The sequence below is a fragment of the Sander lucioperca genome, chromosome 24 (assembly GCF_008315115.2).
Source record: "Sander lucioperca isolate FBNREF2018 chromosome 24, SLUC_FBN_1.2, whole genome shotgun sequence".
Classification (NCBI taxonomy): domain Eukaryota; kingdom Metazoa; phylum Chordata; class Actinopteri; order Perciformes; family Percidae; genus Sander; species Sander lucioperca.
This window is the reverse complement of record NC_050196.1, coordinates 12,538,608-12,560,237: the sequence shown is the minus strand read 5'-3', so window position 1 is coordinate 12,560,237 and position 21,630 is coordinate 12,538,608. Positions and strand designations below refer to the sequence as shown.

The window sequence follows — 21,630 nt, the reverse complement described above, 5'->3', positions numbered from 1 at the left end:
AAAGCGCAACAAAATAAATAAACCATTGCTCAAACTTTTAGGGTGCATGGTAATATTGTCTTGCAATGACATGACACAGCTGGTAATTATTGTGGGAATTAGATCTAAAGTTAGGGAAGCCTGATATTTATACCAGTATTCAGAACATTAAAATAGAAAACTGTAAAGTGGAAATAGAATAAACCTTCTGGGGTGAGGCAGGAAAATCGGCTGGCAGGGAGATAGGGAACCTGCTGTGAGCAGATAACAAACACTGAAAGCAAAGGGTGAAAAAAAGAAGCTATGTACACAGCCGCGCCTTCAGGGAAAATGCGTGGTTCCTTGGCCCTTGCATTTAAGGTTTCCCTTTGTTTATTCCTGCCTATTGATCACAAATGACCTGTGATTGTCAGAGGTCAGGATAAATATTTTTAAATGGCTAAAAATAAGTGGCTCAGCATGAGTTTTCAAAATTCAATAGATTTACATATTGTTTTTACATAAACAAATTAGCAACAAAGCTTTCTTGCACTATGTAACACAATAAAAGGGGAGAGACACATTCAATATTCAGTGTATACCACACTTATACATCAATGAGACACTTTCCAAAAAACACAACTCTCAAGCTCAGTCTCTGAGAAAATAGATTTATTATTCAAATAAGCGACATATACACAGTGGGTTCATGGTTCTAATATCAGAAGGAATATGAATACAGTTGAGCTACAGTCATTTACAGGAATATGAAGTTTATGATATTATCACACAGCTCCATGGGGCAGGAGAAGTCCTTTGATGACATTAATAATTCACATTCATATTATGTTCAGACATATATAATTCACTGTACATAAAGAGCTTAAGGAAGGAGGAGAGCTTGATTCCCACGAAAGCAATCATGATTAACATTGCATGACAACACAACAGCTGGGGTAAACTTAGCTTTGTTGGGTGCTTTTTCTTTTCACTACAGGCTGATTTATCAAATTGAAAGTATAGTTTTAATCTGAATTACACTGAGACCAGACAAGGATCAGTCATAAACTGTGGTGCAACACTGTAAAAGTCAATCATTCAATCATTGCCTCTTTGTGAAAAGAAGTGAGACACCATATCTCTCAAGTCTACAAAGCTGACACTGCCTCCAATAAAAGACAAATTACTTTGGCTGAAACACATTCTCAACCGGCTTTCCCAACAACACTTTATTGCCTATGAATTCAACTCTGTAATGTAATACAACATCATCCATTCCACAGAAAAAAAGAGGCCAGGTCAATCAAACCCTGCTGTATGCCTACCATTTTTCCTATTACATCTCTAAATTCACAAGGTAAATTATTAGGGTTTAAGAAGCAGAAAGGCTAATACTTTAGTTGAGCTCAAACATTGGCTGACTGGGGATCTGCTGTCAGCAACTGAATTTTATTTTTCCCCTTTAACTTTGGACATCTCCAATCAACCGTTCATTAGGCCCCACTATCCTTAGTTGCTTTTGCTACGCCTGTCAAGCTTTCCGTTCTGGCACAGCACGTTAAAGGGATGGTTCGGAGTAATTTCACATTTGCACCATGACCTCGAGCCAAACACCCCACCCACCCAGAAGATTTTTTTTCCTTGGTCTAACATTGGGCGAGTTAGCGCTATCAGCGCTAATGGAACCAAAGGTGTATCTCGTAAATTACCCCACTAATAATGCCCAGAATGGTACCAAACTTCTACAGTAGTACAAAAAGGTTCTGTACTCATAAAAGGAGACATTGGACAGTTTGTAAGTACACCAGGAGTTTATTTAAATAGCACTTGCCTGATGGCTTTGGTCTCTACGGCAGTAAGACGAGTGCTTAGGGACCGTCTACAAACTACAACACCGAAAAGAGATACAACAAAAATATGTGGTTCCGTTAGCGCCTGCACTAAGCCATTCGGCTGATAGCGCTAACTCGCTCAATGTTAGACCAAAGCTTCTGGGGGGGGTGTTTGGCTCAAAGTCATGGTGCAAAGGACCCTATAGGTGAAATTACTCCGAGCCATCCCTTTAATGCAGATAAACATTGTTTAATCCATTCCTTACACTTTTGCTCTTTTGTTACTGCTTTTGGAAAGGCTAAAGAAATGACACCTCCAAACTCTTTACATGCGGAATTTAAATCTCACTTCACAGCCCCATGCACACCACTTCAACAACCCAATGCTTGACAGGCCCGCCGAGCATAGTTACCATTGCTAAGCTATGATTTGACAATCACTGCTCGGGGGGAGGGGTTTACGGTCAATTGTAAACTTTTTTCCTCATTAGAAATCATGTAATTTGTTTTGAGAATTATCAGCAGAATGATCACCATAACCAAACAATGTCAGCCTTTGTTTTATGGTCAATATTATTACAGAGGCATAAGACTTGAGATGCTACTTAGCAACTTAAAAAAAAAAAAAGACAAATCATTAGTCTTTTCTTTGAGACACCACACCACTGTACTACATTTAACCACATTTCAGCACATTGGTGTTACAAACGACACATGCTTTGTAAAGAGTGTGTATGCTGTGTGTCAGAAGTATGATTTAGTAGATTTTCTAAAAGGAGATAAAGGTACAACAGTGACTGTGTTAGTGATGCATTCACTTTCCCAACCTCTTAGCAACGTCCTTATAGGCTAGCTCGATTTCCACATCGGCTGCGCACGTGTTGGTGAACTCATCTCGGTTGTAGGCGTTGCCAAGGTAACGCCACACCCCTTTGAATTCAGATGGGATGTCATAGTTCCGGTATTTCTTCGCAACCACCTGCGGAAAACCAGTTATTGTAACAGTGCTGTCAAGACACAATTCAAACTCAAATGAGCTGAACTAAACCAATCCAAAGCAGGTCACCTTGACAACATGAAGTTTGGGCAGAAGGTTGCAGTCAGCCAGCGTCAGTTCGTCTCCGTCCAGGTATTTGCGTTTGGATTCTCCCTCACCCATGTGGTGTCCCGCCTGAACCTCGTCAGGTAGTGCGCTCATCAGATACTCATCCAGCTTGGCCAGAGACTTGTTTAGACTCTGCTCTAAAGCTGGAACACACACATAAAACATATATCTAGGTGAAAAGGTCATCAAAGTTGATAAACCAGAATGTCTATTTGGATTATAATAGATGTATGCGTATGCCTGTGTACAGCTTGCTTACCTCGATTTTTATCCGGTCTTGTGTTTTTGACGTAAGCGGAGAACTTGGCAAATATGTCATTTCCTGCTGTGTTTGATTCCCGATTCTTTGCTACAAGTTTGGGATACCTACGAAACAGGAACATGGTGTAAATAGGATGTGACTCCCTATTTCCTTTATTCTGCGTGTGTTTATCAGTGTGAGAGGCCTACTTTGGTGGAGCCAGCATCTCCTCCAGATACTCCTCTACTTTGTTGACGTCAGTGAGAACCTCCCCCTGGAAGGTGAGGAAGGGCGGGTGTGTCCCTGGGGCCAGGTTGTGCAGGTCAGCCGGTTTCCTAATCAGAGTGGAATCATTTTTTACAACCTCTTATATTAATCTGTAATGAAATGCTATTTCAATATTACACCTAACAGCACATGATCCTTTTTTCTTCGTCTATTCAGCCACGGTTGCTGTTGCTGCTAACACTGGGCCTCATTTCCCAACAACAATTACTCTTTTAAGTGAAGTGTTTTTTAAAATGTGACCCTTTGAGATATTGTTCATTACCTTTATGTATTTGTCAAAGCAGCACTTAGGGCCAGAGCATAATTAAATGCATAAAATGCATAATTAAAGCTATCTGTTAACTGCTTAATAAAAACAGTGAGTTATGGGATGTTGTGTTTATAGGTCCATGCAATACTTTAAACAACTGCATGTGCTAACAATTGTCACTGTACTTTTGTTTTTTGAAGTGCACGTACAGAACGTGAAAGTAATAAACATTTTTTGCCTTACAGTGAAATTACACAACAATGAGATTATTCTTCTACCCCTATGCAAAGACAACATACATACAATACAATATGATATTATTATTACCTCTTCAGGTCGACAGTGGTGACATTGAAGACTACACCTTTCAGCCAGAGGATCATAAAAAGGCGCTGAGAGAAGGGACAGTTTCCGATGCTCTCTCCGTCACTCCCAGCCTGTAAACACACACACACACACACACACACACACAAACATGGTAAGACACTAATAGGCTACTGCTATAGAAATGGAGACAAACACAAACTGCCTCATACAGGCCCACGCTCATTCACAAACACACTGACAGGGATACCCACACAAACCGCATTCTAAAACAGAAACTGGTTCACACACAGATACACAACGCACACACCACTGACAAATCACACACATTAGAGAGGAAGAAGAATCAGTGCCTTTAGTTTGAAGTGGTGGGTTTGCAGTTGGGTCTGTGTGTATACGTACACACATTTATAATTGGCATATGATCAGTAGTATCAATATGTGCATGTGTGTGTGTGTGTGTGTGTGTGTGTGTGTGTGTGTGTGTGTGTGTGTGTCCGCGCACAAAGGTGCAATAGGACACTGTAATGTAATGAGACACTGAGTCCAACATGAATAATCCACACTGCTTCCATTAGCCGCTTCACTGCCTGTGTGGGCGTGCGTGTCCTACTGTACAATACTGTAGCAGTGTATTAGCTATGGAAATCAAAAAACAACTGTCCCGTCAATCCAAAAAGACCCACATTTTCACTGAACTTTAAACATAGGTGTGATCTACTTTTCTTTACCTTGTTTAGAACTTATTTTTTCTGAAATTTCTGAGGAAACAAGTCCAGTCATCTAATCTTACATTTTCTGTTTTATACAGAAAATATATTCAGCCCAGTTACTAGAAATCATGTAAATCGTGCTGTTTTGCTTTAAAAATTTGAATTAAGTATACCTTTCTATTCAGTCATTGCTGAATGTGTGCAAGTGAAATTGCAAATTAGTGAATGTTTCATTACCGTTAGACATTTTAAATCAGTTGCACTAAAACTGTTTTGCCATGCAACGAAAGTGAGTATCATGCATTCAAAAATGGTTTAGGGAATATGTGTAAAGAGACTCATACTAACTTCTTGCCAAGACTTAGATTAGAAAATGAGTACTGTCGGTACGCGATCTGTGCTGCCTGCACGATCCGTTATGTGCATGTGCGATCCGATATTACTCATTTTCTAATCTAAATCACAGATCGCGTACTGACAAGTACCACTCTCAGGTCTGTACGTTAAATAGGAAGGCAGAGCCAGAAGCCAGTTAGTTTAGCTTAGCATTAAGACTGGAAGCACAGGGAAACAGCTAGCCTGGCTTGTTCCAAAGGTCCCAGTAGGCACAGCATTGAAACAAATCAATCCACACTTATATTTCACACTTTGGGTTTATACGGATTAAGCAAACAAGATATAACTTGATAACTTCTTAATTAGTGCTAGATCGTTCCCCAAATCTTTATGCTAAGCTAAGCTTCATATTTAGCGTACTGATATGAGAGAGGTATCAGTCTCCTCATCTAACTTTCTGCAAAAAAAAAAATGTGTTCCTTTAAATATTTTCTTGTTTCAAAATATTTAACCGATTGTTTATTATAAATATGTTGGTAACTTGCCTTACAAGTAAGCAAACATGTAAAAGAGTGCATATACAGTAGACTCAGCGGGCTGTCACACTCCCATCCTTAACACAATATGGACTGGCAATATTCCCTAAGTGACAATAAGAGAGCAATATATCTAGACTGTGTTGGTCAGCAAAGGGACATGCTAAAACCTGTGCATACAGTAAATACACACAGGCATACCTACACATACATACCAAACACATATTTTATTATAACTTCAGATCATGTAAAGCTGCTGCTCTCAATACTGAAAGGACCCCAGTAATAATTAATTGGGAGACAGAAAGAGAGAGATTGTCTATGCACGTGGGTGTCAGGTTAACACATGGAAAATCAGCACACAACAACAACATGGCATGCACACACTTAAAGGAGCCACCCCCAACATTCACACACACTAACACATTTTACAGATTCTATAGTGAGCAGTTTTAATTTGACTTGACTTCAACAACAACAAAAAACGTATTTTATTACAGGCAGAATGGAAGGTAAGATGGTAAAGTTAGAAATGTAATTTAGAGGTGAGAAGAAAACTGATCTAGTGTCAGCTTGTGATCTATACACTAAAACACACATACCCCACCTTGACAAATAGCTCAATATCAGGGTCCTTGTCCTCCTCGGCTGCAGTATCCGTCATGGTCAAGAAAAACCCGCTCTGCTTGTGTGTTTTGTTTCTACAAGTGTGTAGATGTGTTTGTCTGTGTGTGTGTGTGTGTGTGTGTGTGTGTGTGTGTGTGTATGTGTGTGTGCCGTGTCAGTTTACAGCAGATTCTACTCCAGGTCCATGCGGTGAAGTCCGCTTGGTCCCATACCCGCTCGTTAGAGTGTCAGCTGAGGACGAGTGCCAGTGAGAGAGAGAGAGTGTGTGTGTGTGTGTGTGTGTGTGTGTGTGTGTGTGCGTGTGTGTGTGTGCGTGTGTGTGTGTGCGTGTGCGTGTGCGTGTGCGTGTGCGTGTGTGTGTGCGTGTGTGTGTGCGTGTGTGTGTGTGAGGGGTTCAATTTGTACCCGAGGCCTCAGCAGTGGGGCGTGACAGTGTCAGGCAAAAATAACCCCCTTGGGTGGGGATGGGTGTCATGGAAAGCATTAATGTGGTGAGGGGAGGGGGAGGGCAGAGCAAGTCACCCAAGGGTGCCCTGTCCCTCTCATCTCTTACAGCTCTGATTGACAACACAACTGGGTGACTTTGAATCATCGAGAGTCATCGTCTCCTTCTCAGACTCATCAGCACTCATGTGTTCCATGCTGGGAATTCTCAGCCTGAGTCTGAAGACTAAAACCGTTCCTTTATTATGGGGAACATGGGCACTGTAGTTTATTTTTATTTGATCCCACATACACACCATACTGCTGCTGGAAATACTCGCTAGAGCACCAAATGTATATTATTTCATGGCTGAAAATGGTCCCTAACAAATGCACTACTTCCCTTCTGTTTGGTTAATGTTTTCTAAAAACTACAGTGCCCAGCTGTTTAAGGCAATGATTGAGCATAGAGAATTGTGACCCATTTTAAAGGGAAATTGTATTGCTCAGTTAAAAAAGAATAAATTAAAATTTCAGTACCCTTTCTAATGAAACCAACATTTATAAAGGTTTAAAGCGCTGTAATTAATAACTTTATAATGGTCAATAAATAATTTACAAATGTTTTCTACATCAGTTATATAAACCATCAATAAGAATAACATTTAGGTTGCCAGGTTATGGGAAATCCTCCTCCTTTTTTTAGCTAGCTCTTTAATTACTTAGGAAATCCAAAAGGTTTTCTCAATTTCTAATAAGCCACCAGCAAAAGTTAGCCATCTTATAAATGTTGATAAACCATTTTTAAAAGGTTGTCAGAGTAATCCACTATGTCTGTAGTTGTAAATGTTAATACAGTTGTTTTTAAAGGGATTTTGATCAGAATTAAAATAGTTTGGAACTGCTGTGCTTTGTGCGGCCAACAGAAGACCTCAGTCACTCTTATTCTACTGCAATAACCTCAGCGTGATATTGCTATAATTTATGCGGTTGTAGTTTCAAAGTGTCAAATTTATGATCTCTGTATAACTGTAACTCCAGTGCAACTGGACTTTAGTGTGGAATGTGCCGATTATGTAATAAATTCATGTGCAGTGCAAGTGTTTGGGTGTGGAGGTACAATGTTCAGCATGGATACATAGATACAGGTAGATAGATAGATAGCCCACCAACCAACGCACTTAGCTAAACACACACACACACACACACACACACACACACACACACACACACACACACACACACACACACAACTTAACACAGCTTAATGGCATGGCGTGTACAGAGTGTCACCTTGATAAAACATGGTATCAAGCGCAGCCTATTGATCTGTCAAGAGCCGTGTTGTGTTGTGGTCTTGATCTCATCCCCACCTGTGCTTTGCCAGGTTGTAGTTGATGCTTGAGGGCGTCATTTATCAGTTTAGTCAGTAGCTGTTTATTAAATACCATCCTCCTATTGTAAAATGGCAACAAGTAACACAAACAGGTAATGAATGTACTCCCTTTATGGTCCTTAGCTGAGGCTCTTTGTGCACGTTAATGTATTATATGGAGCTCCACGCTCTTATCTGTATTTTCAGCTTTTCATATATTTTTTCTTGTTTGAGCCTGAAGATTGATACTTGACCTTGGAAACACGTACTGCACTGTGTGTGGTAAATATACAAAATGCAAGGTCCACTTGCTTAATTACTCCCAGAGCTTTTGATCAAATCCCACAGCGTTCCTCAGTGAATGCACACACACACACACACACACACACACACACACACACACACACACACACACACACACACACGAATTCACAAGGCCATCCGACAGCAACCATCCCCAGCTATCCCGGCACTGAGTCAGAACATTCTTGTAAGTTCAACTTGACTTATATTTAGAACCAGAGCAACACACACACACACACACACACACACACACACACACACACACACACACACACACACACACACACACACACACAGAAATGACTAAACGTGATGCCCTATAATATATATAAATAGAAGGGGGTGTGAATGAACAGCACATGGAGGTATAAGGGCCCAAACAATAGCACATTAAGTACAACAATGTCCAACTCTGGATGTAGCACAATGAGATTCCCGTATACACGCCCACACATGCTGTATGACACGTGCACACACACTTTAGGACATACTCAGTGACCTTGCAGACTTGTTCATAAGCAACTGATATGAATGTGATTATGACTGATGTTTTATGAGGCCTACAACTTAGTTCAAAGAAAGGTTGTCAGTTTGAGCATGCAACCTGCACGTCTTTGTGCTTGCAATACATGTGACCACACACATACCATAAAGTGTCACAGAGATTACACTGAACTCAATTTGGAAATCTCCTAATGTAGTAAATCCCCTACCTTAATAAAAAGTTGTACTGTAGGTCCGTCCTTATCAGGCTCTGGCTTCTCCTCAGGTTCCTGCTTCTCAGAGGCTGATGAAGACGATGATGACGAAGATGAGGACCTGCGTGATGAGTTCCCCCTGTCCTCCTCTGCCTGTGGAGACCCCCTCTCCCAATTCATCTCTTTGTTGCTCTCCTCCACCATTGTCATCACCTCTTCCTCTTTCTCCTCCTCCCTATTCAAGTCCTCATTCTCCCCTTTCTCTTCATCTTCGGCATGTGAGGAAGATGAGGAAGATGAGGAGGATGAGGAAGAGGAGGAACTGCCTCTCCTCTCCTCCGTGGGATGGTGAGGTGGTGGGAGAGAAGGGGGAGTCGGTACTCGTCGAGTCCCAGTGTTTTCGTACTCTGCTGTCAGGTCTGAGGGCTCAGCGTATGGCGTCTCGTACGTCAGGTCATATTCACCTGATGACTGAATCTCATTCTCGTACACAGGATCCATTCTGGCTGAAGAGGTCAAGCAGAGACCTGAATGGTTGAGCGTGTCAAGGTGTACAGCAGAGTGACTGTGGTGCCAAAAGTTCCTACCTTATCAAAAAGCACCCCAGGACTTTGGACGGGGAAGGCAGAAAAGCAATGAAAAAAGGACAGTGGTGATCCTTAAAGGAGAACACAGCTTGAATAGACATGGCATCAGTGGTGGAAGGAGTATTGAGATCCTTTACTAAAGTAAAAGTAATACCACACTGTAAAAATACTCTGTTACAAGTAAAAGTCCTGCATTGAAAATGTTACTTAAGTAAAAGTGTGTAAGTAGCTTTAGGAAAATGTACTTACAAGTTACAAGTATTACAAGTAAAAGTACTCAAAGCAGAAAAGTCCTCACATTTTAGAAACTGGAAACAATCCAAATTGGTCTGGGTTTAATCGTCTTGTAGGCCGTTATATTGTTGGGTAGTTTAATTTATAATAAAACATCGTCTTTTATAAATGACATGTGTTTAGTGTGCATACGTCTCAATTTGTAAAGTAACTAGTAACTAAGGCTGTCAGATGAATGTAGTGGCGTGGAAAGTACAATATTTCTCTCTGAAATGTAGTGGAGTAAAAGTAGAAGGTGACATGAAAAGAAAAGACTCAAGCAAAGTACAAGTACCTCAAATTTGTACTTTAGTACAGTACTTGAGTAAATGTACTTGGTTATAATACACCAATCCATGGCATGTTATTGCTATTGACGGAGAGAGCAGTAGCTGGCTATAAGCCCACTGTGTATCTTTTAAAGGACCATCTCCAACAGTTTTAACCAGGATTCGGCAGCAACTTACTGATTTTGATTTAGCATGCAAAGCATTGCAGAGAGCAGAAACTGGCTTTTGTTGCCTTTACACCTGTGTGCAGGGACAGCTCTCGAAACGTGTTGGTGTGTTCAAACCAGGTTCAACATCTGCAATTTTTGATTGTATGACAAAAAGGAGTGGTCAGCTATGTGTGTTAAATCAAACCTGAGGGAGAAACAATAACCACACAGACTTATTGTTTTTGAATGCCTGGCAAATTGCAATACAATGCTGCAATGCAAGTGTGAGAGGTATTGTGTTGAAGCTGGTCATGCATTTTTAATTTAAACTAATTTACCACAATACTGAGTACAAATGTGAGGTAATTGTACTTTCCTTGAGTATTTCCATTTTCTGCTACTTTATACTTCTATTCCACTATATCTCAGAGGGAAATATCGTCCTTTTTACTTTATTTGTCTGACAGCTTTTCAGATTACAGTTTTAAACCCCCTTCCTGTCCAGTGGAAACCACATATCTCTAGCTGTGTTGATTTTAAATTGTTGTAATAAACTGAAGGATATAGTGTTCCTCCTCCTTCTTCTTAAGCGAAATTCTCTATTTTAACTCTTCTGGATCTGCTGGAAAATGCATCGTCACAAAGCGGAAAACAGGGCTGTTTTTCTGAGCTCATGAAAAGTTGACTTTTTAGAGACAAGTGGATCTCACAGGACAGCGATGCTACCAACATATGATGATCTTATAGAATATGATGCATTTCTGTAGATTAACCCACCCAACAGTATATCTGTTCAAATTAGCACAGCCCATCTACAGCAGTAAAATGCAACATACAAATTAATGCAGCAGTAATATTAATCCAAAAACCCATCCATCTTCTTCCGCTTATCCGGTAACGGGTCGCGGGGGTAGCAGCTCCAGCAGGGGACCCCAAACTTCCCTTTCCCGAGCCACATTAACCAGCTCCGACTGGGGGATCCCGAGGCGTTCCCAGGCCAGGTTGGAGATATAATCCCTCCACCTAGTCCTGGGTCTTCCCCGAGGCCTCCTCCCAGCTGGACGTGCCTGGAAAACCTCCCTAGGGAGGCGCCCAGGGGGCATCCTTACCAGATGCCCGAACCACCTCAACTGGCTCCTTTCGACGCGAAGGAGCAGCGGCTCTACTCCGAGCTCCTCACGGATGACTGAGCTTCTCACCCTATCTCTAAGGGAGACGCCAGCCACCCTCCTGAGGAAACCCATTTCGGCCGCTTGTACCCTGGATCTCGTTCTTTCGGTCATGACCCAGCCTTCATGACCATAGGTGAGGGTAGGAACGAAAACTGACCGGTAGATTGAGAGCTTTGCCTTCTGGCTCAGCTCTCTTTTTGTCACAACGGTGCGATAAATTGAGTGTAATACCGCACCCGCTGCGCCGATTCTCCGACCAATCTCCCGCTCCATTGTTCCCTCACTCGCGAACAAGACTCCAAGGTACTTGAACTCCTTCACTTGGGGTAAAGACTCATTCCCTACCTGGAGAAGGCACTCCATCGGTTTCCTGCTGAGAACCATGGCCTCAGATTTAGAGGTGCTGATCCTCATCCCAGCCGCTTCACACTCGGCTGCGAACCGATCCAGTGAGTGCTGAAGGTCACAGGCCGACGATGCCATCAGGACCACATCATCTGCAAAAAGCAGCGATGAGATCCCCAGCTCACCAAACTGCAACCCCTCTCCACCCCGACTACGCCTCGATATCCTGTCCATAAATACTACAAACAGGATTGGTGACAAAGCGCAGCCCTGGCGGAGGCCAACTCTCACCTGAAACGAGTCCGACTTACTGCCGAGAACCCGGACACAGCTCTCGCTTTGGTCGTACAGAGATTGGATGGCCCTGAGAAGGGACCCCCGCACCCCATACTCCCGCAGCACCTCCCACAGTGTCTCCTTCCACCGCCCTATTACCTCCTCAGTTGAGGTCAGCAGCGTCCCATCCTTACTGTACACAGCTTGGATGGTTCCCCGCTTCCCCCTCCTGAGGTGGCGAACGGTTTTCCAGAAGCACCTTGGTGCCGACCGAAAGTCCTTCTCCATGTCTTCTCCGAACTTCTCCCACACCCGCTGCTTTGCCTCTTTCACGGCAGAGGCTGCAGCCCTTCGGGCCCTTCGGTACCTTGCAACTGCCTCCGGAGTCCCCTGGGATAACATATCCCAGAAAGACTCCTTCTTCAGTCGGACGGCTTCCCTGACCACCGGTGTCCACCACGGTGTTCGTGGGTTACCGCCCCTTGAGGCACCTAAGACCCTAAGACCACAGCTCCTCGCCGCAGCTTCAGCAATGGAAACTTTGAACATTGTCCACTCGGGTTCAATGCCCCCAGCCTCCACAGGGATGCACGAAAAGCTCCGCCGGAGGTGTGAGTTGAAAGTCTGTCGGACAGGGGCCTCCTCCAGACGTTCCCAGTTCACCCGCACTACCCATTTGGGTTTACCAGGTCTGTCCAGAGTCTTCCCCCACCCTCTGACCCAACTCACCACCAGATGGTGATCAGTTGACAGCTCTGCCCCTCTCTTCACCCGAGTGTCCAGAACATACGGCCTCAGATCAGATGAAACGATTATAAAATCGATCATTGACCTTTGGCCTAGGGTGCTCTGGTACCAAGTACACTTATGAGCATCCCTATGTTCGAACATGGTGTTCGTTATAGACAATCCATGACTAGCACAGAAGTCCAACAACAAACAACCACTCTGGTTTAGATCAGGGAGGCCGTTCCTCCCAATCACGCCTCTCCATGTGTCTCCATCATTGCCCACGTGCGCGTTGAAGTCCCCCAGCAGAACTATGGAGTCCCCTACTGGAGCCCCATACAGGACTCCATTCAAGGTCTCCAAGAAGGCCGAATACTCCGAGCTCTTGTTTGGTGCATACGCACAAACAACAGTCAGAGTTTTCCCCCCCACAACCCGCAGGCGTAGGGAGGCGACCCTCTCGTCCACCGGGGTAAACTCCAACGTAGCGGCGCTCAGCCGGGGGCTTGTGAGTATCCCCACACCCGCCCGGCGCCTCACACCCTGGGCAACTCCGGAGAAGAAAAGAGTCCAACCCCTATCCAGGAGTATGGTTCCAGAACCGAGACTGTGCGTAGAGGTAAGCCCCACCAGATCCAACTGGTAGCGCTCCACCTCCCGCACAAGTTCCGGTTCCTTCCCCCACAGAGAGGTGACGTTCCACGTCCCCAGAGCCAGCGTCTGCTGCCCGGGTCTGGTCCGTCGAGGCCCCTGACCTTCACTGCCACCCATGTGGCAGCGCACCCGACCCCAGCGGTTCTTCCCACAGGTGGTGGGCCCATGGGTTGGAGAGAGAGGTGCCACGTAGCTTTTTCGGGCTGTGCCCGGCCGGGCTCCGTGGCAAACCCGGCCACCAGGCGCTCGCTGACGGGCCCTCCATCTGGGCCTGGCTCCAGACGGGGGCCCCGGGCTTCCTCCGGGCAGGGTCACATCATCTCTACCTCGTTTTTTCATAGGGTTTTTGAACCATTCTTTGTCTGGCCCCTCACCTGAGACCACTTTGCCTTGGGAGACCCTACCAGGAGCACAAAGCTCCAGACAACACAGCCCTCAGGTTCATAGGGACACACAAACCTCTCCACCACGATAAGGTGATGGTTCCCGGAGAAGTAATCCAAATGTTTTTGGTAATCCAAAAACATCATATTTAATAGTAAAACACTGGGACGGGGAATATTTTACTGCACAATATATACTTTTACTTTTGATACTCTAAGTAGGATTTTGCTGATAATAGCCTACTTAAATACTTTCACTTAAGTAAAGTTTTGAATGCAGGACTTTTACTTGTTGGAGTATTTCTACAGTGTTGTATTAGGATCTGAATACTTTTTCCACCACTATAATACTATATGGATTTCCTAGTTTTTTACGAAAGTAGGCTACAACCATAGGCTACAACAGCTATTATAATGTTGCATTTACTGTAACCACATGATGCATCCAACAAATCTAACGTACATCCATGGTCCCGCCCCCCAAATGAGAACGCTGATTCGCTGCTTGAACTGCCAATTTAGTTAAGGCGTCCGTCAACAGTTACGTCAAGGTTGCCACAACAAGACAGAGGTGCTTCGTTTTAACGTCAAAAACAAAAGCTTTCCGTTTTTAAAACTCATAAAAAAATATTTGTACATGTCATTGGATTTGGATTTATTATTAATTACAGTTGAATTGATATTTCTATTAAAAAAACGTAACTGAAGATGAAAAAAACGTCATTATTTTGTATTATGGTGTGTGGCGTTTCAAAGAAGGATTTATTTTGAAATGCGCAGCCGGAACTTTATGGAAATAATCTTAGCTAGCTCGATAACGTCCCAACGTCTGTGAATTTTGATATAAGAGTTTGAGGAAGTCCAGTGATGATGATGATGATGTTGCCTGGAAAATAGACCGTAAAGGAAAGTTATTCACCGATACTGTCTGGAGGACAAAGTATACCTGTCAGGCCTGTAACAGGTAACTTAATTTAACAGACCGTTAGCATTATGTTAACGCTGTAACATTAACGTTAGTAAGCTAGCTAACGCTTTGCGGACAGCTAACGCTCCCCTGCTAATTTGAAAATACATTTCTTGCGCATTATAGCTAACGTTACATCACCCATTCTTCGTTTGACTTCCGCATTGTCTTCAGTATTTATAAATGCAATTATTATTGACATTTCTTTGGTACTTTCCGTCAAGAATGGCGACTTCGTAGTTGTGGTTATTTATTTGACATGTCATAGCTAATACATCCATGGACAGTTTGGCTGCTCAAGTTTTTCAGCTGAAAGTCAGTTAACGTTACGTCAGTGCCAATTATTTGCCCGAGGTGTGTGTGAGCGTGTGTTACATTTTGTGTATGAGTCAGAGACAGTGGGAAAAATACTAAAAGCTCCAGATTTTGCTCTTAAGCAGTGCAGAAGAAAAACATGTTGCCTGAAGAGTGTGTGTACAAACTTAGAAATCAATATCGTGTGTGTGTGTGTGTGTGTGTGTGTGTGTGTGTGTGTGTGTGTGTGTGCGTGCGCGCGCGCGTGTGTCAATCTAATTTTGTAGCATTTACTTCAATTTCATGCTTCTTTAAGATCACAGCTTGAGATCTTTGCTTTCAGAATTACTTAACTCGCTGAATTCAGTAAGTAAATAAGAAAATGTGATTGAAAGAAGCGAGTGGAAAAGGAAGAGAGTGTTGGCAGTATTACAGTACAGGGCAAATTGTGGGTGAATGTACAGTAAAATAAGCTATTTGCAGTCCTGAAGACATGTTTGATTTTCACTATTAATTTCCCTATTTGTCCTCGTTATTAAAATGCACATTTGATTGGTATTCATGTAACTGTAACACGTATAACTGTGATGGATTGTCTTGCTTCATGGAAACTGTGTTTTTATTCTTTCTTACTGAAGTGTCCTCGAAGAACGGAAATTTACTGAGTTTTTCTACCAGCTTCTAGCTGCTCTTTCTAGCTGACCTCATAGGATGTGTATGGAAAACATGTATTTAGTCTTCTGTAACCGTGTTGTTCTGGTCACAACAGTGTGTTTGTCTTGTAATTGGATGCATATGAAACAGGATGTTGTATGAGAAAACAGGCAGAGGAGGTTACCCAGTATACCCAGTTCCTCCATATACTATTATCAGTTGACCCAGTTTTTGCCTTTGTCCACACAGAAAGTAAATTGACCCCACAAACTCATAGAAAACCCCTTTCTCTTGACAGACGTTAAAGCAAGACGTGACACGCACTAACAATCAGGGAATTAACCTATTACTCATACATCTATAGTAGATTTGTTGTAATTTTCATTTTGCCTACTGGAGCAGCGTGAAGTAACCGCTATAAGTTTCACTTCCTACAAGTAAAAGTCAAGCGCCAAAGAATATATCACTTTCTCTCTATGTGCTTTTGTATGTGAGAATGATGATTGGCAAATGGAATGTAAATGTTTATTGCTGTCTATCTAGCCAGACATTTGTTCTCAGTTCTCTTTTTTTTGTAGCTTTGCCCTGAAAAGCTTGACTGACGGTTTGGACTCTTGCCTAGTGGTATTCAACCAAACAACAGTCCTGTAATGGCGGTTTAGCCATGTGACATTGAAAGTGCACTTTCCACAGCTTGGGTTTCTTGGAAGGGCTGATTCAGTTACAGATTTTTCTCTTCAGAATTTGTTTAGTGCTATCAATCAAAAGTTATAATGGACAAAAAGGTGATAATTCATGGACTGATCAAAAATGATACTTGCTAAACATTAGCATGTTGGCATTGTTTGCATTGTGAGTATGTTAGCATCCTGACATTAGCATTTAGCTCAAAGACTCAATGTACAGCCTCATATAGCCACTAGCATGACTGTAGACTCAGTCTTGTTTTAAGCACACCATGTCTAGTCACATGCAATTGTAGATAACAATTTTCTTTGTTTATCTCAGGATGTTACTTAAAATACTGCTGGGCTTCCTGTGTGGCGTCAGAGCTATGGCCACAGACAACAACGCAGCTCAGCAGGGTCCTCCGCCACTGCTGCTGGTGTCATTCGATGGTTTCCGAGCAGACTACTTGAAGAGGTTCCCCATGCCGAACCTGAAGCTCCTGTACAGTCAAGGGGTCCTGGTGGAGCAGCTCACCAACGTCTTCATCACCAAGACGTTTCCCAACCACTACAGCCTGGTAACCCTGCTGCTTGTGCTTTTTGTGTTGTCAAAGATGATCTGTCAAATAGCAGTATGTGATGCACACCCATCCAGCTGTTTGTCTGATAATATAAACGCTTAATAATGCACTTTCATATGTGGTTTATCAGTCAAGGAAACATGAAAAGTCTGTATAAACTGCTTGGGTCCAACTACATTTTACCAAACTGAACCAATTAAGTCTTATAATATAGTAGGTAATAGAAGATGATAGAATAAACTGAAATAAGCAATATAGTAGCATAACAAAGAGCTACAGCGATCATAACTAGCCATTGTTTTTCCTCTCCAGGTAACAGGGCTGTACGCTGAGTCTCACGGTATTCTGTCCAGTAACATGTACGACCCCGTCAGCCACAAGAACTTCCACGTTGGCGATGGCAATGACACCGACCCGGCGTGGTGGAGTGAGGCGCAGCCCCTCTGGCTCACCGCGCTGGACTCCGGCTACAAAACGGCGGCCATTATGTGGCCCGGCTCTAATGTGGCCATCCGCAACCGCACAGCGTCACACTTCCTTCCATACGACTCTCATGTGACATTCCAGCAACGACTGGGGAACGTGACGAACTTGATGTTGGGAGACGAAAAGGTAGTAAAGTTACTTTAGTAAGCTCAGTGTTTAGTGTATTGTACGTCTCTTTAGTAACAGAGATATTTCACTGTATTTCCACTCGTTTCCACTCCCATTTTGCTCTATCACTGGACTAACTACTTGTTTATGGCACTTTATTGCACAAAGCAGTAACATTTGAGAAGTCTGGAAGGGTTAGTAGCCATTGTCTGACATCTGTACCATCCCCACTATTCCACCAGGAGCAAGGGGTGATGTTCGCAGCTCTCTACTGGGAAGAGCCAGACCGGTCAGGTCACAAATTCGGCCCGGACAACGTCACTGCCATGAGCAGTGTGCTGAAGGAGGTACAGCAATTTGGTTATGCTTAAAAATCTCAGAGTTCACTAGATCCTGACACAAAAAGTTCCTGAAATCTTCTGCTCTGAAGACAAATACATTTGCTGGAAGCAAGCAGTGTTTCCATTAGTCTCTCATGCGTATAATGTGCTTATGCTATGGTCACCTACCACAGAAAGAAAGTACCCAGTTAATTTGTAGACAGTTTAACCTGAAGCTAGGTCATTTTCACCAGTGGCCTAGCAGGTTATATAGTGGAAATTACCTGCAAGTAAATAAAGCCTGTGCATTTATTTCTAACAGTGGTTTAACTGTTGGCCAGAAATTAGTTTGGGTTGTCCTGTTTTACAATTTTTAACAGATACCTAGACGAGAGAATCAGAAACGGTTTTGTTTTTAATGAGCAGCAGTGAGCCAGCATTCATAATGCCATGGCTGGTTACTATTTACACCTGAGCTTTTCCTGCTTGTGACAAGTATGACTGCCCCCAGGTTTTTGAGAATACTTTATGGAGGTCGTATTGTATTGTTGCCTTAATTAATCATGGTCTGTATTCATTTTAGGTATTCACATTTTCAAAAACTAGAATCATCAACGTTTTGACAAATTATGAATAGAAATGGATCTTGGCACAGGACTCTTGGAGCCTGCTGTAACAAAAAAATAACCACACATCTTGTTTGAACAAATACGTATGTGTACGTTTTAATATCAAAAAGAATATCCACTCATCTAGTTAACTCTGAGTAACATGGTAGAGAATTTTGAGTTGACCTGCAGTAGAGTTTCCATCCACATATTTTTATTAAATAACATTATTGAAATAGAAAAGCTTGATGGAAGCAGGAGGTTTTCGTAATATTTCCTCAGTGCAGTTAAGTCTGTGTTCTTGCTTGGCAGATGCTTATTTTGATAAAGATGCAATAAATATGTAAATTTACATACGCTTGGCATGATCTATTGTCTCAGCACATTTGAGGGTTAATTATATTTGGACAGAACTCCTGTCACTTCACATTTGCTTGATGTAAACAGTTATTGATGGCCGTGTCACTTGGTATGTGATCAGGTTGACGACAACATAGGCCTGCTGGTTTCCGAGCTGAAGCGGACCGGCCTCTGGGGTCGCGTCAACATCCTGGTAACCAGTGACCACGGCATGGCTCAGTGCTCGGCTGAGCGCCTCATACAGCTTGACGACTGCCTCCACCCCGACAACTACACACTGGTGGATCTCTCACCTGTCACAGCCCTCATTCCACATAAAGGTAACCAGGTTTACTTCAGCTAACATGAGATAGAAGAGCCTGCATACAAACATAACTACAATAAGTACATCAGTCAAAATTTGAAACTCTTTTCTCTAGTGTTTTTTTTTTTTTTTTTTTTTAGGCCATTGCTCACACAAATGCCTATTTCTGTGCTTTGCAGACCCAGAGGCTATCTTCGCCCTGCTGAGTAAGTGCCACGCCCATATGACAGCCTATTTGAAATCAGCCATCCCTGATAGGCTGCACTACCGGAACAATGAGCGCATCCAGCCAATCATACTAATTGCTGACGAAGGCTGGACTATAGTGCAGCGAGGGAAGCTGCCAAGATGTACGTCTCTTAATTGATTTCTCTATACCGTGATACTGTGATAGCCAGACATTTGGTTAACTACAAAGTCATCTGTAATCGCCTCCACCCACTAGCTCTCATTCTCCCTCCCTCCCTCCCTCCCTCCCTCAGTGGGCGATCACGGCTACGACAACTCCCTGTCCAGCATGCACCCCTTCATGGCAGCGTCGGGGCCCAGCTTTCGTCAGGGTTATCAAATCAGCAGTTTAGAGAGCGTGGACATTTACCCACTCATGTGCCGCCTGCTGTCGGTGCCCCCACAGCCCAACAACGGCACGCTGACCCAGGCTAGGTGCCTGCTGGCTGCTGAGACCTGCTGGGATGCCCCTCTGGTGATCGGCCTGGTGGTGGGCGTCCTACTGGTACTCAGTGCAATCACTGGTAAGTCTGAATGATTGCAACATATGAACATGTGTTAGGTCCATGCAATATATGCCCCAGGGGATAGCATGTTAGATAGAGAATAAAAAGGGGACCCAGGATAGACCACTGGAGAACCAGGGTTTTCAGTAGGGAATCTGGGGATCGACCTCTTCTGGTTTTTCAAGGCAGATACCGATACCGATTATCAGTAGTTATTTAAACCGATTTTTTGAAACAATATGCATATACAGTGAAAATGAAAATCTTTAAGTCAAAATTAAGATTTTGGAATGTTACAAACTCCAACACAAAACGTTTGTTTTAATGCTTAAAGCAATGATTTCATAAATTAGAAACTTTCAACATAATAGACAGTAAAAGATAGTCAGACAGTGTTGTGGGCGGGACATTAAGTCAGACTCAGTGGTGAGTGAAAACAAAGCAGAGGGACAGACACAGCTGTAGTGGAGCCAAAGTAGCGCACTTTTTAATTCATGAACTTTATCAGCGTTATCAGTCAAATGAAACGCTGATGCAGATAATCTGCAAACTGCCAAAAAAAACGTCCCAATAATCGGTCTGTCCCTAGTTTTCAGGATTTTTAGCTAAATCCGTGACATGCCCCGTGTGTCTCCAACCGATCAACAAACTAACAGTACTTGTCTGTCTTCAGTTCTGTTCAGGTTGCTGAGCCAACGGCGCTCGTCAGGCCCCCGGCCCTTCCAGAGGCTACAGGTTGACTACGATGACGACGACGACCCCCTGTTGGAGTAAACCATTCCGAGCCGGTTACGCCACACTAATCTGTGTCACCCGTTTGTGCTCAAAGAGGTAGTTTAAATGTTGCACTTTACTCACAGAGGCCGCTGCCCTAGCTTTCACTCTGGCCTGTGTGTGCGCTGTATGCGTGTTGTTCATGTGCACATACACACACACACGCAGTAGAAAGACCTGTTTTTTTTTTACGTCTATAAATAGTGAATACTGTTGTTGTTACTGACTTTCCCTAATGCTACTGTTACGATAGACTTGAACAGGTGACAAGAAGCCAGTGGTGTGTTTTGTTGTGGAATGTTACTTATTGTGAGGAAATATTTAAGTCCATTTGAGATTAATAATTTAATTCTGGGAAATTTAAAGTTTAAAAAAGACTTTTGTTTAAGATACTGACTTGAGAGATTTATTTTGTATTTTTCTGCAGGAATTGTGTTTATAGAATACTTTATTTTGTCTGTATTCTATTTATTTTTTCTGTATTTGTAGTGTTACATTTTGTCAGAAGAGGGAGCCAGTAGCTCATTTAAGATTCATATGTATTTCACTGAGATCCTGTGTGTCTTGAACAGGAAAGCTTTTAAGATTTTTAAGTTTTGATTGTCTTCCTGTGTGTACTGTTACCATTTTGGTTTGTTTGTTACACTGATACCCGAGTCTGAAGTAAACAGTGCTTTAAATGTCCTTTTATCCATACTTGCATGCTGAAAAACTAAAATTTGACATCTGAATTGATACATTTTTACTGTTGAATTGTAGTTGGATAGGTTAAAATAACTATAAATGCTACAGTAAAGTGAAATGGTGTTTGGAAGAGGATGATTTCTATGAAAATTATTCAGTAAGAAGGTGTGTACGGTATCCCTTCTGTACTTACAGCATGAGTATAAATGATACCAAAGACT

At 42.8% G+C, this 21,630-nt stretch overlaps 2 protein-coding genes across 4 annotated transcripts; one reads left to right on the top strand and one right to left on the bottom strand.

Moving 5' to 3' along the window:
- Positions 1-2,366: 2,366 nt before the first annotated feature.
- Positions 2,367-9,586, bottom strand: clic5a (chloride intracellular channel 5a). 3 transcript variants are annotated; one of them, XM_031292246.2, is made up of 7 exons: positions 6,351-6,484; positions 6,191-6,310; positions 4,002-4,111; positions 3,346-3,471; positions 3,155-3,261; positions 2,857-3,038; positions 2,367-2,769 (listed from the first exon to the last, which is right to left on the bottom strand). In XM_031292246.2, exons 2-7 carry the CDS (start codon positions 6,245-6,247, stop codon positions 2,605-2,607), a joined length of 747 nt encoding a protein of 248 aa, XP_031148106.1. In that variant the 5' UTR covers positions 6,248-6,310; positions 6,351-6,484; the 3' UTR covers positions 2,367-2,604. The 3 variants fall into 3 exon arrangements, with proteins under 3 accessions (XP_031148106.1, XP_031148105.1, XP_035854654.1); XM_031292245.2 differs by lacking the exons at positions 6,191-6,310; positions 6,351-6,484 and adding an exon at positions 9,025-9,586; XM_035998761.1 differs by having other exon boundaries at positions 6,191-6,484.
- A 5,024-nt stretch (positions 9,587-14,610) lies between these two features.
- enpp4 (ectonucleotide pyrophosphatase/phosphodiesterase 4) lies at positions 14,611-21,409 on the top strand. The gene is made up of 8 exons (XM_031291604.2): positions 14,611-14,831; positions 16,791-17,028; positions 17,344-17,643; positions 17,868-17,972; positions 19,035-19,233; positions 19,397-19,567; positions 19,700-19,969; positions 20,625-21,409. The coding sequence occupies exons 2-8, from the start codon at positions 16,792-16,794 to the stop codon at positions 20,723-20,725; spliced, it is 1,383 nt and encodes a 460-aa protein (XP_031147464.1). The 5' UTR covers positions 14,611-14,831; position 16,791; the 3' UTR covers positions 20,726-21,409.
- Positions 21,410-21,630: the final 221 nt, after the last annotated feature.

What these genes read in the sequence shown, in the direction of transcription:
- clic5a (XM_031292245.2), bottom strand. Translation starts at nt 9,510, where the DNA reads ATGGATCCTGTGTACGAGAATGAGATTCAGTCATCAGGTGAATATGAC. An exon ending in GAGATGCTGGCTCCACCAAA is followed by an intron (nt 3,262 to 3,345) that starts GTAGGCCTCTCA and finishes CCTGTTTCGTAG; the next exon opens with GTATCCCAAACTTGTAGCAA. An exon ending in AAGACCGGATAAAAATCGAG is followed by an intron (nt 3,039 to 3,154) that starts GTAAGCAAGCTG and finishes TGTGTGTTCCAG; the next exon opens with CTTTAGAGCAGAGTCTAAAC.
- enpp4 (XM_031291604.2), top strand. Translation starts at nt 16,792, where the DNA reads ATGTTACTTAAAATACTGCTGGGCTTCCTGTGTGGCGTCAGAGCTATG. An exon ending in TTCCCAACCACTACAGCCTG is followed by an intron (nt 17,029 to 17,343) that starts GTAACCCTGCTG and finishes TTTCCTCTCCAG; the next exon opens with GTAACAGGGCTGTACGCTGA. An exon ending in TGATGTTGGGAGACGAAAAG is followed by an intron (nt 17,644 to 17,867) that starts GTAGTAAAGTTA and finishes CTATTCCACCAG; the next exon opens with GAGCAAGGGGTGATGTTCGC.